The following is a 16,007-nucleotide window of genomic DNA, read 5'->3' as shown; positions in this document are numbered from 1 at the left end:
ATCTCGATGCCTTACCTCAATTTCTGTTGAGGTAAGAATAGCGCCACGCGCGCACGCTTGCGTGTCTGTCACGCATATGCGTGCGGAAGCCGAGCGGAGCATGTATTTCCTGCCCTCAGAAAGCATATGTATATACGTCTCCTTGAGTCGGCGAAAGGGTTCGACCCTTTCGACACGTTTCTCCCCGCAGCCGTGTCTCGTGATACCCTTTGAGTGATTACTGTACCGTAATTCACCGACAGTGATTGCTCGATTTAACCGCACGGAAGGAACACGTGCTGCAACATCTTGATCGGATCTGATCAAATTAACGATATTCATAAAGCGGAAATTATAATTCCGCAATTACCGCGATCTCCTGCCAGCAAGAATCAAACACTAATACACCGTCTATACCTGTAAGCCATTTTCGTCGGAAAAACATTTCAAACGCTTAAGTTTCTTTTTAATCGACTTATATTTTCTTTGATATTTTGTCATTTTATCAAAGAATATTTTTATTCCGCCGCGGAGAAATTGAAGGTCGAGAAAATATTTTTCCCAAATTCGACGATCTTATTTGTGAGGAACCTTAGGTATATGTAAGCGACTTCGTAATATATAGGCGCCTGACACGTGTCGGCCAAATGGTCATACGTCTTTTCATGATAAACTGTTGAATGGTGCTGCTACATCCGACGTCCATATTTTTCGTTTCTTTTTCGCGTGACATGCTCGTAGTGGCGTAGTGCACCCAGTGAATTTCCAGAGACATGACCTATTTCTGCGAATTCATAGTAAATTACAAAAGTATTTGTGTTCTCTCAATGTTGATTCTAAACTACTGATATTTTGTAAGAGAAACGTTACAGGATCTTTGATTTAAAAAATGTATAGATCGTGTGCTAATTAATCTTTCGATTTAGATAAACTTTATTTTGACAGGTCAACACAATGCAGTGTAATGAGATAGGAATAAATGTTAAATAAACACATTATTAAAATTATAATTTTAATGGTCACTGTTTTCTTGGGTCATTCTTAAATTCGATAATAATTTATTATAAATTTTGTTATAAATTAAGTTTAGGATATATATTTTTATAATATTAATATACAATAATATATACATTAATATAATTTTTAATGTATAATATACTTTTATATATATTTAATAAATTAAAATTTTCAATATATTTTTTTTACGCAACCATCTCGCGAATAAATATTTTCTCGATGCAAGAAAACGTTTATTTGTACATAAATATCAAAATGAACATTGCATATAAAATTACTTCTAATTCATGCACATGTAAAATTGTGGAACTTTATTATTTATATCGTTGTCCGTAGAGGATACGCCAGAGAGTTGGTACAGTGGCAGCAGCAGTTGTAAATGAAAGTGCCGGCGATAACTGTCGTCTCCACGCAGAAGCAAGAGGCATGCATAATTTATGCCACACATTCATTCACGTTTCGATGTCTGTCTCCCGTTCGTCTCTTCTCGTCGATTCCTCAGAAAATTTGAATTTCCAATCAAGTTTCCGCGTCCCTCCAGGCACGGCAAGCATTCATGCTTAGCGTTGTCTCGCAAATCGAATCTCTTTGGGTGACGAATCTATCAGACAGCAGAAATGTATAGGAAAATCTATCAGATAACAGCGTGACGCATTTAACATAATATTTTTCTAATATTATTCTATGAGACAGTATATAAAGTCATGCGCGACTCTTAGAGCGTCAGAGAGATGCTGGGCGCATCTCTGGCTCGACCGCGCTCGATAAAATTCCATAAACAACTATGTTTTCGCGATTAAAAATCGCGGAATAAGCCGCACTAATCCCGCTTCCACGGTCGGTAAAGTCGCGGTATATAAAAGAGGCTCAAGGTTGTTTAACCGCGAGTGAAAGCCACGAGTCTCTGGAGTCTTGCGGCGGGACATGGAGCACAATGTCTCATGGTGCTCCTTTGCCACACGTACGACCGCATATTTCGAGGCGAAACGTCATTGTAGTCTCGCTGTGGAGGATCGTCAGGGCTGATCTTCCTGCTCGTAAGTGCTCCTCCGCGATTTCCACACGCGGTTTCTCGAAAGCAAAGGCGATTCCGCAGAGCGATAGTCGTTAGTCTCGAATGCGATTTCAACGCGTCAAGAATCTCGGCGATAACGGTGCTTACGTAAGAGCACAAATGCACGGATTGTTATGCCGTCGGCACAGTTTGTTGACAGACATTGGATAAACGCATTTTGTGCTGAGTCGATTTGATATTTAAAATATTCTCAAACAAATATGCGCGCGTGAATGTAATTTTCTGGTTTCGGTAACAGATTTTAACTCTCTCCGTCACGCTTTCTCTCTTTTTCTTTTTTTTTTCTGGAAAAAAAATAGAGACGGGAAAATGAAATTAAATTCTCATACCAAAAATTCTTCTACTAGCGTATTAAAAAGGTTTAAGCTTTCTGCAAGCCCTTTTCTGCCAATATCACTATCACGATCACTTTTACGACATAATGACATGATGATTGCAGTTGACGATAAATCGTTAAAAGTTAATCTTTTAAATACTTCATCTACTGAAACACGTTTCTTTTAATTTTAAAGATTTTTCATCGAAGAATGACGCAGTGAACAACTGCGATTGTATGTCCGTAGCGTTCGTAATTACTTTTTCAAATTTATGCATTTGCACGAAATGACCTTCGCTCTGTGCAGAGACGGCTAGGTGCGTGGCGCGAGGCGCAGAATTAAATCGCACTCTTAACTCAATATCGAGAAGAAAATGGAGTTTTGCTTTATATCCTTCGGGTCTAATCTAGTCTAGTTAGAAGAAACGAGCAACGGGACACAAGAAGCCTCATTTATTTCAATGTACATCGAAAGAGAGATTCCACGTAATTTTTCACGATAATCTCGGTTTCCTAACGTCGACTCCGTATAATCTTTGCGACCGCGAGACTCAGAAAAAGATTGCTTTAAATTCAATTCGTTTCAAAGAATGGGATGTGAATTTTGGAGCTGAACAGTGAATTATATCAAGATCAAGGGGGATACGATTTAGGTCCTTTTACGGGGCGAGGCGACGGCGACGGGGACAAGGGTGAATCGCGAGCCGCAACTGCGCAATGATACGAATTGCGCGTTTCGTAAAGAGGGTGCCGGCTCGCCGGAATGGCGAGTACGCAGTCGCGCGGGATTCCCCGGGAATCGGGTCTTTCCGGGTCTGCGACACGGTTTTCCCTTACTCGGTTCACTTTGGCGCCCGTGCTGTAGTCGACAACGCGACGCCGACACTCACGGACTAGCTCGCTCGTTCTCTCGCAACAGGTGACGGAATCTCGACTGACCGGGTTTAAAAGGCGAGAGATCTTCGACGAGGAGCACCGAGTATAGCGGCTGCGACCTCTTTTCGCGTGTAGACGATCTCGTGGGATCCCCGAAGGAACAGGGTGGGAAGGGATACGCCAAAGGGGTTGCAAGGAGTCGTCAAAATGAGTGTCGAGGACGCCATCAATTACTCGCCCAGCGAGGACGAAGACTATTACGCTCTATTGTCCTGCGACGAGTCTTCCACGGTGAGATTTTAGCACGTTGAAGCGAATTTGTTGCGAACTAAAATTTGTGTCCCCGATATGAACTGATCGCTGTGATAATGTAGCATTTAAATTACATGCCACGTTGACATTTGAGATACATAGTTCATAATCTTAAAAAAATAAAACTTAACAAAGGAGAGGATTACTTAATATGCGGTAGCAAGGCGAAATCAAACCTCGTTAGAATTAGAGATATTTCTTTACCTTTATGTTGGTTCTGTTAGATCAATCATTATTGTTTAAATGGAATTAAATCTGCGCATTTTGTGGAGCGGTTTGTTGTCTTGCGAGAAACGTTTGCTTCTGAATTATTCAGGCCACGTTGCATCGTAGATTATTGGATAATTAAGTCAAGTTAATCGCTTCTCTTCGCTTCCCTACATACAAACAGGAAACTTTAAATTAATTAGCGTGCGTCAGTTATTAGTGCATTCGGAGTATTATAGCTGTAATTCGAAGAACTTATTTCAGATGAAATGTCTTTCAAATAGGGAACCAAAGATAATTTTCACTTCTTAATTCACTATGAAATGAATGCATTATTATACTTCTGTCGATCAAATCGCACACGTAATGTAGGCGTCGACCAATCAAGCTTTTACGCTCGAAATATCCGTATCGAGAAACGAGTCTATCGCGAAAATTGTATTTACAAAGTAAAAGTCAGATAAATGGTCTGGTACATTTGATATGAAATGTAATAAGAGAAAATGTAAAGATCATACGTTCAGAAAAATACTGTTTAATAATTTGACATCTTAATTAATTGAAGTAATTAAAAAAGTCAATTACATAATTAGTTTTAATTAAAAATGTTGTTGAACACCGTTGTGCAACAATTACTTACTTTGCTTATTGATAGGAATTTAATTTTTAATTATAACTGTTATATTTCTATCTATTACATCACAAATGTCTCTACAGTTTAATTCAAGATCTAATATCATCAAAATATAAAATTTACAAGTCAAAATATAAAATTCACAATTTTAACATCTAAAATTTTAATTGTGAAAGTTTTATGTGTTTTAACGCATTTACCGTGGTCTTTTAACGATGTACATGTATATGAAACTAATTTTCTACATCTGTTCTGAGATGATTAAATTAAATGTCGAGATGCTTCTGTAATAATTAAATCCCAGTAGGAATCTGCAATTTAAACTCTCCATTAATTGAATTCTCGATCGACACAATTAGGCGTAGTCTCTCATCTGCTTCTAGTTTACGGTATGCTAAAGTTGCGCACAACAATATTCGTGCCGAAATCAAATCACATCTTCGTGATACATGGAGCGTGAGATTGTCTTGATAGGTTTAAACGCCTACGTATGTTATTTTATACATCGTTTTCTCCAAACCAATTACAATGAAACATTGGAGATGCACGAGAAAATTATATTCGTTTCAATATAATTCGAGCTTATTGAAAAATTACGGTTTATAAATTTTTTAACACAATTTTTTTGTATTTATTTGATTCTGCACTTTTTTATTAGCAATACGTAAGTAGATATCGAGAAGTTCAGTAAAGATATTATGATGGATAGGTCGTTTGCCTTTCTCCTCTTTAGTTTACGTTTTGTTATCTCCATCGAGAATTTTCGATAAGAAAATGTCATCCCTGGTCGCGATATATCGCGTTAGCGTCTTCATGATATATCGTTTTCATCGGCAAGATACTACGTTGTGTTATTGTAGACAGCTGAGATGGTTGAGAAAAATTAATTAAATATCAAAGTATTAAGTACAGCGAAAATGATTAGATTCGAGAATGTCGAAAACGGTGACCTGTTCTTTCTTCATAAGTCTTATATTTGTAATTAAAGTTTAAAGTTTATTCTGTCATCTCGCTGTAAAAAGTAAATTAATCAATTTAAAGTTTAATAAGTTTAATATATTGTGCACCTCTCTCTCAGATTTGACATTTAACTATATAATGCGTATTTAAATCGAAAGGATAACAGAATAGCAGGAAAATACATAATTCCGAAATGAAAGATTAATCTCCATTCTCGTAATTGAATGCTGTAGATAGTTTACATTCCATTTTAAAAATTAGGTCGAGCAAATTACGGCGGAGTATAAGGTATTAGCTCTTCAGTATCATCCGGACAAGAACGACGGTGACAAGGAGGCCGAAAAGAAATTTCAACAACTAAAGGTAAGCTTCTCGCACAGGCGAAAGTTAATTGATTTTAATTAATTTTGGAGTCTAATTAATTTCGCTTCAAATGCGTAAGCAGAGGGAGAACTTTGATGGTTTGTTTATATCGTAGTACGCAAAAGAGGTTTTATGCGATCCCGAAAAGAGGACCAATTACGATAAATGGCGGAATAGTGGTATCAAGATCAGTTACAAACAATGGCTCGGCATGAAGGAGCATGTGCAGCAGGTGAGGCGCAATAATTGATGCAGCTATTGTCAATTTTGAACGATAAGCTGCAGTTTATTACAGTGTAATTTGTTCTTTTTCAACGCACGTTGGAAAAAGTTAATTTGTTTACACGCGCAGTCATGTTTAATGGAGCGAGCTTACAAAACGTGTTGTCGATTCTCTTTTACAAATTCATAACTTTAAATAGCTGTTATAAAACTCGTTTGAAATGCAGAAAAGTAAAATTATATTAATTAGTTTTATATTGATAAAGACAAAAAAGAGGAGTTTTTAAAACATATTTTGATAATCTAACTATTATATCGATCGTAATAATTTATCTCATATATAGCGAAAGATGCGAGTTTATTGTACGAATCTGCAGTCTCTTTCTGAGCATTTCTTCCTCAAATTGTAGATTGTTTTACTAATTTGTAATAGATTCTCTTCCACTGAAAATAGAAGCACTGCTATGTAGCAATGAGGGTCCAAAGGCCTATAATTTCATGTTACCTATTCTGTGAAGTTAACCGAATCTCGTTCTGTTCGCAGACCATGCACTGGAGCACGCCGAAGACAAAGGACAGAATGCTGCCGGATACGACCGAAGAGGCAGGTGGTTCACCAGCTCACCTCAAAGGTCATCCTACAAATGCGCACAGGAGGGCTTCGGAGGGTGGTGCCACGAATCTCTACTACCGTTCGGGCCACGGCGTCCCATTCTACCAGGAGTCCAACGAGGTCGTCAGTAAGTTTCGCAATTACGAAATTTAAAAGGTCCCCAGCGTAATTCTCACCGGAATCGACTCCATTGTACCGGATGCCCTTATGACAACAGGAACATGTTGCATTAGACAAATATCTACCACCTGTATATGAGTGTACGGGGCGTTGGTCGAGTCGCATTGGCGTGTACAGCACATTCGCGTACTTCGTAAAATGGCGAGGTGAGAGAGAGAGACGCGTGAATTTCATCGCTCGCCGTCGAGCAATTTGTTATGTTTTCTACCTTCCCGTTTACATGCAACTTCGCATCAAGAGACCTTTATTGTTTGCGTCACCACGTATTAAGTTGCGGACGTGACGGTCTATCATCGATGTAGCTTCGACAAAACGATTGAACGATCGTATATATTTCTTCGAAAAAACTTCGCGTAATAAACGTTTGTATTGATGTTCTCCATCTTGGAAAAGCGCTTCGTCGTTTATTTCTTCATCGTTCACGATGCATGTCAATTCGATTCAACAAACCGCCCTGGAACACGTGTACGTGCTCGCGATCGCGCGCACGTATATGTCGCCTTCAGATTTATATTTTGTTATACTATACTAAGCACGACGAGAGGAAATGGATCGAGGAACGCGGGAAGAGGACGTTTGATATTATTTTAAACTCCCTTTCTGAAGTCTCCCGATTAAACGTCCGACTGACCGGTTGGAAATAATGTGTAAGTCGAGTCTCTCTCGATCGCGCATTCTATGTGTGTCTCTTGATCTTACGAGATGTTTAGCGACAGAAGTTAAACGGTGTAGTGTCAAGGACAGTATAGTTTTATCTGTGATCCCGCGAATGAATTTTCCACTAGTGGTTAACTGGTCGTTTCAATCGTAAACACATTGGTAGGAAATACTTGAGCGTCTGCTAAAGGAAAGACTGCTTTTCGTGAATCCACGGACGGAATTTCATCGTCATGATTATCGGCAATTCAAGTATTAATCAATGTATAATTGGTTTTCATCGCAAGATTAAATAGGCGACTCCCGTCGCTTACGATGGGAGTAACTTACGCTTCGTCGACTTTAAAGACATCGACTTTAAATGTCGTGTATGCACAGTGCGGTTACAAAATTGGACGACGGAATTGCAAAACGACTGAATCGAAATCCCGGACCACAAACGTTGCAAACGTCGAGTTTTCACTAGATATGATGTTTTAAATGAAAAGACGTAACTAAATATATAGCTCTCTATCAGAATGTAAGATAAAGATATAAAAAAGTAGAGTAGTTTATATTAAAATGTTATATCTAAAATGTAATGTCTATATTATTATATATTTTGTCGAAATAAGTGTTGCTATCGAGATTTTGTGAAGCTGTCCTAGGCATTGACGTTTTCAACGTTTCTCTCCGAGGACTTATTCGATCGACTATTATCGCTACGACACCAATTCAGGGATTCAATTCCACGGAACGTTGGGTTAACGTTTTGCGGAAAAGCTTAAGTATTTCTTTCCATAATGGAGCAGATCGACGATGGCGCACTTGTACCTGTGTCCGATGTCAAACGCAAAATACGTCATTCACCTCCGACGACAATTACGACGACGGCTCTCCTCCGTTTTGTTAAATAACGACACGCGCGTGCCAATTAGCCGCGTTTTGCTTCTCTAAAACCGGGAGTTGAAACCGGCGCGCGGTTACGGCGACTCACTTTTCGACGCTCTGTAAGAGTACAAAAGAATCTTACGTCATTCTGAGTAAGGAGAAAGTTATTTTCGTGTGCGTTTGCAGCGTCGAGGCGTGAACTTGCCTGAAATTATTTCGGTTTGAACCTCCGGGTAAAACAATAACATTCTCGATAGATTTTCGACGAAATAATTTTTCCGCATCGCACTTTTGCATTCCGACGCATATTCGCGTTTTCTCTATACATTCGATGCAGCAGTCGAAACAATTCGTCGGTGAATTGCGTTTGGCATATAATTGAGAATGCCTATTTATAACCGATAATTAATAATAACTTAGTGACAGTTAATCCTGGATGTGTCGATGTGTAATCTTACAATAATGCGATAAGCGTTCTTCTCTTGGGGAGCTCATCTCTCGTTTAAATACATTAACGGCGTCATACCCTCCATTTCCTCACTAGGTATTTCCCAATCGAACGCTTTGTATCTAAATATCCACGCAGCACGAATCAGAGCTGTGTTCGACAGTTTGACATCGTTAAATTTTGGAAAATGAAACCCAAAGCTAAAAAGAAATAACGACATTAAATCAACTGAATAATATACGGACGGGAATATCTAGATATAATGTGTTCTATCCGGAAATAATTAAATGAAACTGCAAGACGTTAATGACGTCGAGTATCTACGTCTTGCCTGAATCGATCGATCTTCCATCCCACGAAAATAATGTGATCTCCCGCATCCTTCGTCAAAGTCCAAAACATATCACGACAGGTCCATTTCGTCTTCCCGCTTTGTCTTTGAATTTCGACACGGAGAAACTCGACAAAGGTTTATCTTATCTATGCGAAGATATAGAAGGATGTAAGCGGAGTAGTAATTGAAGCCGTTGGGTAAATCGAGGGCCAATGGTTAATAAACGGCTATTAAATGCCAATGGAGAGAGGCAAAATCAATATTACCAACGAGTCCAATGACATTTTTCCATCTTAATTTTAGACTATCAGGTTAACTCTTTTTTTTTTTAAGGGGATACATTCTTTTGACGGCAAGGATATATACGTCGTTACGGTAATGTAATTATAAACTTTTTTTCTACAAGTTCTCTCCGGATGAGTGAAATAACGCAGTGATTTTTTTTCTTGGTGATAAAATTAAATTATCGAAAAGTCAGGTAAGGTTTTCAATTTCCCTACTTGATCCTAAATGTTACGATTCGCGGAGGGGTCCGTGCTTAACTGCAATTATTAATGTCACGAATACGCAGAGCCAATAAGGAAGCAAGTCAGGTCGTTAATTGTTTATCTTGTCATAGTATCGAATTACTGATTGATTGTTTGAAAGAGAATACTTTTAGAATCGAGAAATAGAAAAGGAATCGCAAAATAGTAAAAGAAGTAGAAGAAGTAAATAAACAAAACCAAAAAGGCTAGAGGAAAAGAAGAGAAAAAGAGTGGTGGGAAGAAAAATATAAAATTGTGTGACTCACATATGGAACGGACACTTTTCGAGATATCGCGGACTCGAAAGCCCTCGGCTTTCTTTCACTATCGCTTCCATTCCTCTTTCAGTTTTCTCAGACTCTTTGTTGGGAGACCTAAGAAAATATCTTGCTGCTCGACTTGTCTCCCTATCGGCTCTGTGCAAGCCTGACGTTAGTGCGCGGTCAATCGAATTAGTGGAACATAAGCGTTCGCTGGCGCTTCGTGAGATTCGCCGCGCGATCGATCCTTCTCTGGAATTGCGAGACGGCGGACGCGCGGCTAAATTTAATGACATATCCGCGACAAGTGAATCGCAAGTCTGATTACGTTACAGAATACAGACCGACGCTGTCGAATCCATCGTACATCTGAATTCATCTAGTTGAAATAATGAAAAGGTATTTTCCAATTTCTCAATTTTCACAGATTTAACCGTCTCGAGAGCGAGACTGTGCAAAGGATTATGTATATTGTAGTTTCCACTTATTCTTTAAATGCACTTATATATATATTGTTTATACGAAATATGAATATAATATAAATTTAAATTAATAGCCCCTCCGCGGTAATTTGCCGTAATGACTGACGATATAAAAGAAATATTTAATGTGGACTTTTAATATCTCCAATGGTCTTTCATATTTTTTACACATATTGGGAACGGTGTTTGTCAGGAGATTCCCTCGCGACGAAATTGAGATTGAAGCTTTATCTGAATAAAAGGATAAAAATTGGATAAAAGTTGGATGAGCAAGTCAAAAAAGTTTTAATCTCGCCGCGACAGCGACCAACTTTAGATTAGGTAAAACGGCACCGGGCAACGGCGCCGTTTCGTAAAATTCCTCCAGTCTAGTTCGACTCCTTTAAGCTCTGAAGAATGTAGCAACTAGGTCGATCAGTCGTAAAAATAAATGAGGAAACAAAAAGTGTAGAGATCGAATCTTGCCTTGTGGCATTGGCAATGACATGTCTCTGTGTTAGAGGAAAGTAGGAAATATTAATATTTATTGGAAAATATTAGCATAATTTCGCGCGTACGCGCGCACGGCAGAGAATAATATTTAAATCCGTAACTCGCGACTCGGTCGTTATTCCCTCATTTATTAAACGAACGAGATTGATTACGAGCACGTTGGAAGTAACGTTGATCAAAATGGATGAAGAGATCGTTGGTATCCAATCCTAGCAATCTTTTAATACTATTATGTTATAAGGAAAGTTCCGCGATGACGGAAAGATTGCAGGGAGCTTCCGCGTGCGCTCTTGAGAAGTTTTCCATTTTCTAATACAAGACGAGAAATGGTGCGGCCGACCGTGGCCGCTGCTGTCGAAAGTCTATTGGACCACCCTGTACATGTATATCTATATCTATATTTTTCTAGACGGGCCCGTGGATTTTGGCCTGCGAAACGTTGTTTACATGACTATATCATACATACCTATTTGTCGTTTACGATTGACCTGTCGCAAACGGCTGAGGGAAAGGTCGAAGTCTGTTCAAACGCCTATCAGTATGATGCTCACGATCGAAGAATCCGATACGTCCCTTTTACGTTACTACACGTGCGTTTACGACACCGTCATTGGATATAAGACGGAACTTTTCCCTTAAGAGGAAAATAAGAGGAAAAGTTTATCCTTCTCTGGAGGATTTTACGATCAATTGAAGATTTGAATTTCAAACCATGTGCCAATTCTAACACAGACAATTATTTACAATCGGGTATATTTTTATCTAAGTATGTGACAGAATTTTACATTATATTAAAGAATACCAAACTTTCGCTTCGTATTATATAACTCATGAGGAAAATCCCCATATCACATGTGCGCATATAATCACTTATTATAATTTTCTTAAAGAATTCTGGAAAATTTATGATTTTCCAGAATTTTTGGAGTTAGAGTGATTTAAAATTAAAAATTTCCAGTTGAATAAAAAAATTTAAAAACAAAAATTATATTGGATGTTGTTCTTTTCAGTTTTTGACATCTTTTAACAAATGTTTAAAGTTGAAGGCATGTTGTACATAATGTACATCAAGTTGTTGAAAATTTTCCTTGCTTTCGCATTTGTAAATGGCAGATTATTAGTGTCTCTTATTAGTAGTCAAACTGATTATGTAACGCTAATTATGTTATCCAACGTTTGCAAGGAAATCGATAGCTGTCTTTTGCTTCAATGTCCACGCCTAATGATCGTAGTTATCAAATACTTTGAACAACTAATTACAAAAGCATAATATATAAATTGAAGTTGTATATTAACAAAAATAGCGAATCTTTTTCTTTCTATGTGTCGATGAATTGACGTCACATAAAGATATTGTGATTACCAAATCTTGATTGCTAGTTTCACGTTAACTGATCATAAAAAGCTGATCGTTGACTGATCATTAAAGATTAAAGATTAGCACGTGTGATGTAATTTTAGTTTACATGTCAATTAATATCGCTGCTGTATAATTATATACGGCAGATACAAAAGTTGGAGTACAAGTTATTAACTAATAAAAATGTTTGTTAAAAGTGATGATTATTCAAAGTCACAAAAAAAATTTACTATTAAAATATACAGGAAATAGTATAGTCAACCATGTGTTCTGCGCAACTTACTGATTGGAGAACAGTATTTTCGATCGTTCTCATGAGTCGTGCAAGTCTCTTGTGTGCGTGGCTGTATGAATGAAATTATAGATTGTGTAAATGTCTATATGCAGTTAAATGCGTAACCAAATACATATGTTGTATATTCGTCTCGCGCTGGTCGACGCGGCGATGTATTACTCGTACCAATAAAAAATTCAATAAATGTGTTTAATTATGAAATGTTTCACACTTTAATAACTTTTAATGTTTAATGATATTTACACGATAATTATTAATTATTTACATAAATTTAGGGGATTTCGGAGTCAATATGTGGTACGTACCTCGAACCCTTTTTACAGATACTAAAATAGATGTAGATTAACAATATTTTTTCAGTTATTTCATATAATATGTATTTTTTAAAACATTTGTGAAATTATTTTTGTACATTTTTACAATTTTTACTGTTTTTAATCGTATTTCTGATGCTCTTTTTATGGTTTAAAGGTGAAAATATATCGCTTTATGTAACACAGATTTATAATCCTGTTTGTAATAATAATTCATCAATCTCATAACGTGATTCGTTAAGGAAATTAGCCATTTTCAGGTTAATGGAATAATGTTACAGCAGCAATCCCGATAATTGTCAAGCTACAGATAACAAAGTGATTATTGTTTCATCCCCTGTTATGCTGCTGCACGTCCCTTAACTACACGGAATGAAAAGTAATGTCTCTCAATATGTGCAAATATTTTCGGCGATTAAACAAAAATTAATGTTTGAAAAAGCAATCAAATGATTTACATCTAACTGAGAGAATCTACTCTTTTAACCAACTAAGAAAAAAAATTATTTAACGAAAGATATCTACAACATATAAAATGAAATGTTTGATAATGTGAGATGGCATTTTAGACAAAGGATTCTGTTTTTTTTTTAGCCTTTCTTTTTTTTAATCTACGTAAAAACTTGGAACAACGATCCAAACACGTTCTACAAAAACGTAGAAGCAAACTTGCAGATAGTTATCGATTTGAATAATCCACGTTGTTCTTTCAGCTCGTTCCCGTTTTTTTTTTTACTGTTATCCACTATTTGGCATATACTGTTTTCGTAAGTTGTACGAGGAACTCTGTATTTTCCATGTAGAATGTAGGCCCGGAGCGCGGCGCCGGATGATTGGGAACTGGAGCGAAACATTTGCTTCTCGCTTCGAAGGCTTCTCTATAATTTCGGTCGTTTATCTGACAGCTGCCTCTAGCTTGATTTTTGTTCATATATCATGTAGAGTATATCTAGAACGCGTGGCCGGTATTTTAGACGTGTGTCCAATTTAAACTTGGTTTTCTTCTTTTAATCTTCTCTTTTCTTTTCTTTTTGTAGAAGAAAGCAATGTTTGCAAAAATTTAACTAAAAATCTTGAAACAAGTGAACTATTAATTATCTCGGATATATTTAAAACTTATTCCTCCTTTATATGTGAAAATTTGAACATTCAAAAATATCTAAATATGAGGTATCCTTCGCAGCCACCGCAGGTTTCATTGGGATCGTATTTTGCTGTGCACCAGTTTCCGTATAAATCTATTCTCTCATTCGCCTCGAGAGACGCGTATAAATACCACTCCACCTGTCCACGTAACTGCATACGACGCACATCCCTCCACTGAACTGCAAACAGCCCTTTGAATGCCATTATCCTGCCTACGTTGTTACTACTTAACGTCGCGTCCGCAAGTGTGGCTGCGTTAGATAACGAGAGCTGGCCGTTGTTCCCGATCGGTTTTGCCCGACAACGGAGCTGTCTGTCGGGATGCCGCCGCGCTCCGCGCCGAGTCTGTGTGTCAATTTAAACTTTGACCTACCAGCACCATTCTACGCCGCTTGCCATAGACACACCTACGCCTCTCTTTCTAACTTTCTATGCACTATCGCCAAACTATTTTGCATAGAATAGAATTTAATATAAGTACCTCTTCTCTTGTGACTTTCGGGCATAATTGTCTCGGTGAAAAAAAAAAGAAGAAGGGATGTGATTGCGGAACAAGCGTTTATATTATAGAGATTTTTTGTTAAATAAAAAATAGCGAATGTACTATATCAGCAAATAAATCGTATTTGAGTGAGAGAACCGGGTGTCCTATACATTTTAATAATATTTGTTTATGCTCGTAGATGAAATAAATTGTTGCTGTTAGATTTTTTCCTCGTTTCGAATAAAATTTTTACGAGAAACAAGGCACTGTGATGCGCTTTGCAGCTACGCTAATCTGTATCGACACAAGCGGAAGGGAAATACGCAACTAGGAAGGAGGGCAAATCGATATCGTCGCTCTCCCGTGAGTCTATAGTATACACATGGAGAAGTGTAAGTGTTATATATGCTTGTGGTACAGCTCTGTGAGAAATTGCGTTTTCCAAGCCTCATAGTAGACGATGTTCGATATCACTGCAGAGAAAATGAGATATCTTCTTTTTCTTCATTACCGTTATCGTCATCATTTATCTTCATCATCATTATATTATCACTTATCACATTATCATTATTATCTTTTATCATCTTCTTTCTTCTTCTTTTCTTTTCCTTTTGAATATCTATCCTTTTTAGGATACAATACGATGCTTTCTACTGCACCTTTTTTATATTTTTCTTTTATATGTATAAACAATTTCATAAATATTTGTAGAAATGTAAGATATTACGGTTTGACGCATTTGTTTGTGCGAAACGTCACCTAGGTTGATTTCTGTTCTCCGGAACTTCGCAGCACCGTTGATAAAATCATCGACGGGAGTTGAGTAGCCGACAAGGTACTAAAGACAATCTTATGAAAGTTCATGTAACTGCTAAAATTTAAAAAGTTGTTTAGGTATTTATGCCGGTGCGCGATGGTTCAAAATTTTATATCAATAGTTGATAATATCTATAATAAATTATCTCTACCGAGGCTTCTCAGTGATATTTTTTAACAGTATTTTATCATTAGCCGCCTTTCCCATACTGGCGTACTCTAACGTCCTCTTGACAAACTTGTGGCAGATAAAAGGAACTATAAGCCAAATGAACATGAATGATAACAACTGAAAAATATATAGTTGTGTAAAATTATATAATATATCGTGGAAAAAATGTGTATAAAATGATTACAAAATATGAAGATTAATTGTAAAATTATTTAAATGTTACATGAACGATAATGCCTGCAATTTTAAACCATTACCTCATTCCGGATCTTGAAGGATCGATACGAGCACCGACGGATGATATAAAGACCGTTCGTTTTATGAGAGTTGCGCAGCTTTGAAAAATATTGCAGCCGGAAAGAATGGTAAGCCGAAGCAAACATTTAAATTCAAACGTTGCAACATGATTTCAAATGCATCAAGAAAAAATTTTAAAATTTCTACAAAGACTTACTCCGAATTTCTGTTTTATCCTGATTTAGAATTCGAAATTCAACAGAGCTTCAGTAGCTTCAATTATAAAATACTTATCTTAAGAATATCTGGTATACCTGTGTAATTTTAAAAATTTTTTGCGTATAATTTGAGTTTTAAGT

At 37.2% G+C, this 16,007-nt stretch overlaps 1 protein-coding gene across 2 annotated transcripts; it reads left to right on the top strand.

The window, feature by feature from the left end:
- The first annotated feature begins 1,909 nt into the window (after positions 1–1,909).
- Positions 1,910–12,680, top strand: LOC112468737 (J domain-containing protein). 2 transcript variants are annotated; one of them, XM_025038063.1, is made up of 5 exons: positions 1,910–2,033; positions 3,307–3,554; positions 5,638–5,739; positions 5,855–5,971; positions 6,506–12,680. In XM_025038063.1, the coding sequence occupies exons 2-5, from the start codon at positions 3,471–3,473 to the stop codon at positions 6,725–6,727; spliced, it is 525 nt and encodes a 174-aa protein (XP_024893831.1). In that variant the 5' UTR covers positions 1,910–2,033; positions 3,307–3,470; the 3' UTR covers positions 6,728–12,680. The 2 variants fall into 2 exon arrangements, with proteins under 2 accessions (XP_024893831.1, XP_024893830.1); XM_025038062.1 differs by lacking the exon at positions 1,910–2,033 and having other exon boundaries at positions 3,171–3,554.
- The last annotated feature ends 3,327 nt before the right edge of the window (positions 12,681–16,007 follow it).

This window comes from Temnothorax curvispinosus, unplaced genomic scaffold (assembly GCF_003070985.1).
Source record: "Temnothorax curvispinosus isolate PA1 unplaced genomic scaffold, ASM307098v1 QBEX01001931.1, whole genome shotgun sequence".
NCBI classification, from domain to species: domain Eukaryota; kingdom Metazoa; phylum Arthropoda; class Insecta; order Hymenoptera; family Formicidae; genus Temnothorax; species Temnothorax curvispinosus.
Note: the sequence above shows the minus strand (reverse complement) of the source record. Positions and strands in the feature narration are given on the sequence as shown.

What these genes read in the sequence shown, in the direction of transcription:
- LOC112468737 (XM_025038063.1), top strand. Translation starts at nt 3,471, where the DNA reads ATGAGTGTCGAGGACGCCATCAATTACTCGCCCAGCGAGGACGAAGAC. An exon ending in CCTGCGACGAGTCTTCCACG is followed by an intron (nt 3,555 to 5,637) that starts GTGAGATTTTAG and finishes TTTAAAAATTAG; the next exon opens with GTCGAGCAAATTACGGCGGA. An exon ending in TGAAGGAGCATGTGCAGCAG is followed by an intron (nt 5,972 to 6,505) that starts GTGAGGCGCAAT and finishes TTCTGTTCGCAG; the next exon opens with ACCATGCACTGGAGCACGCC.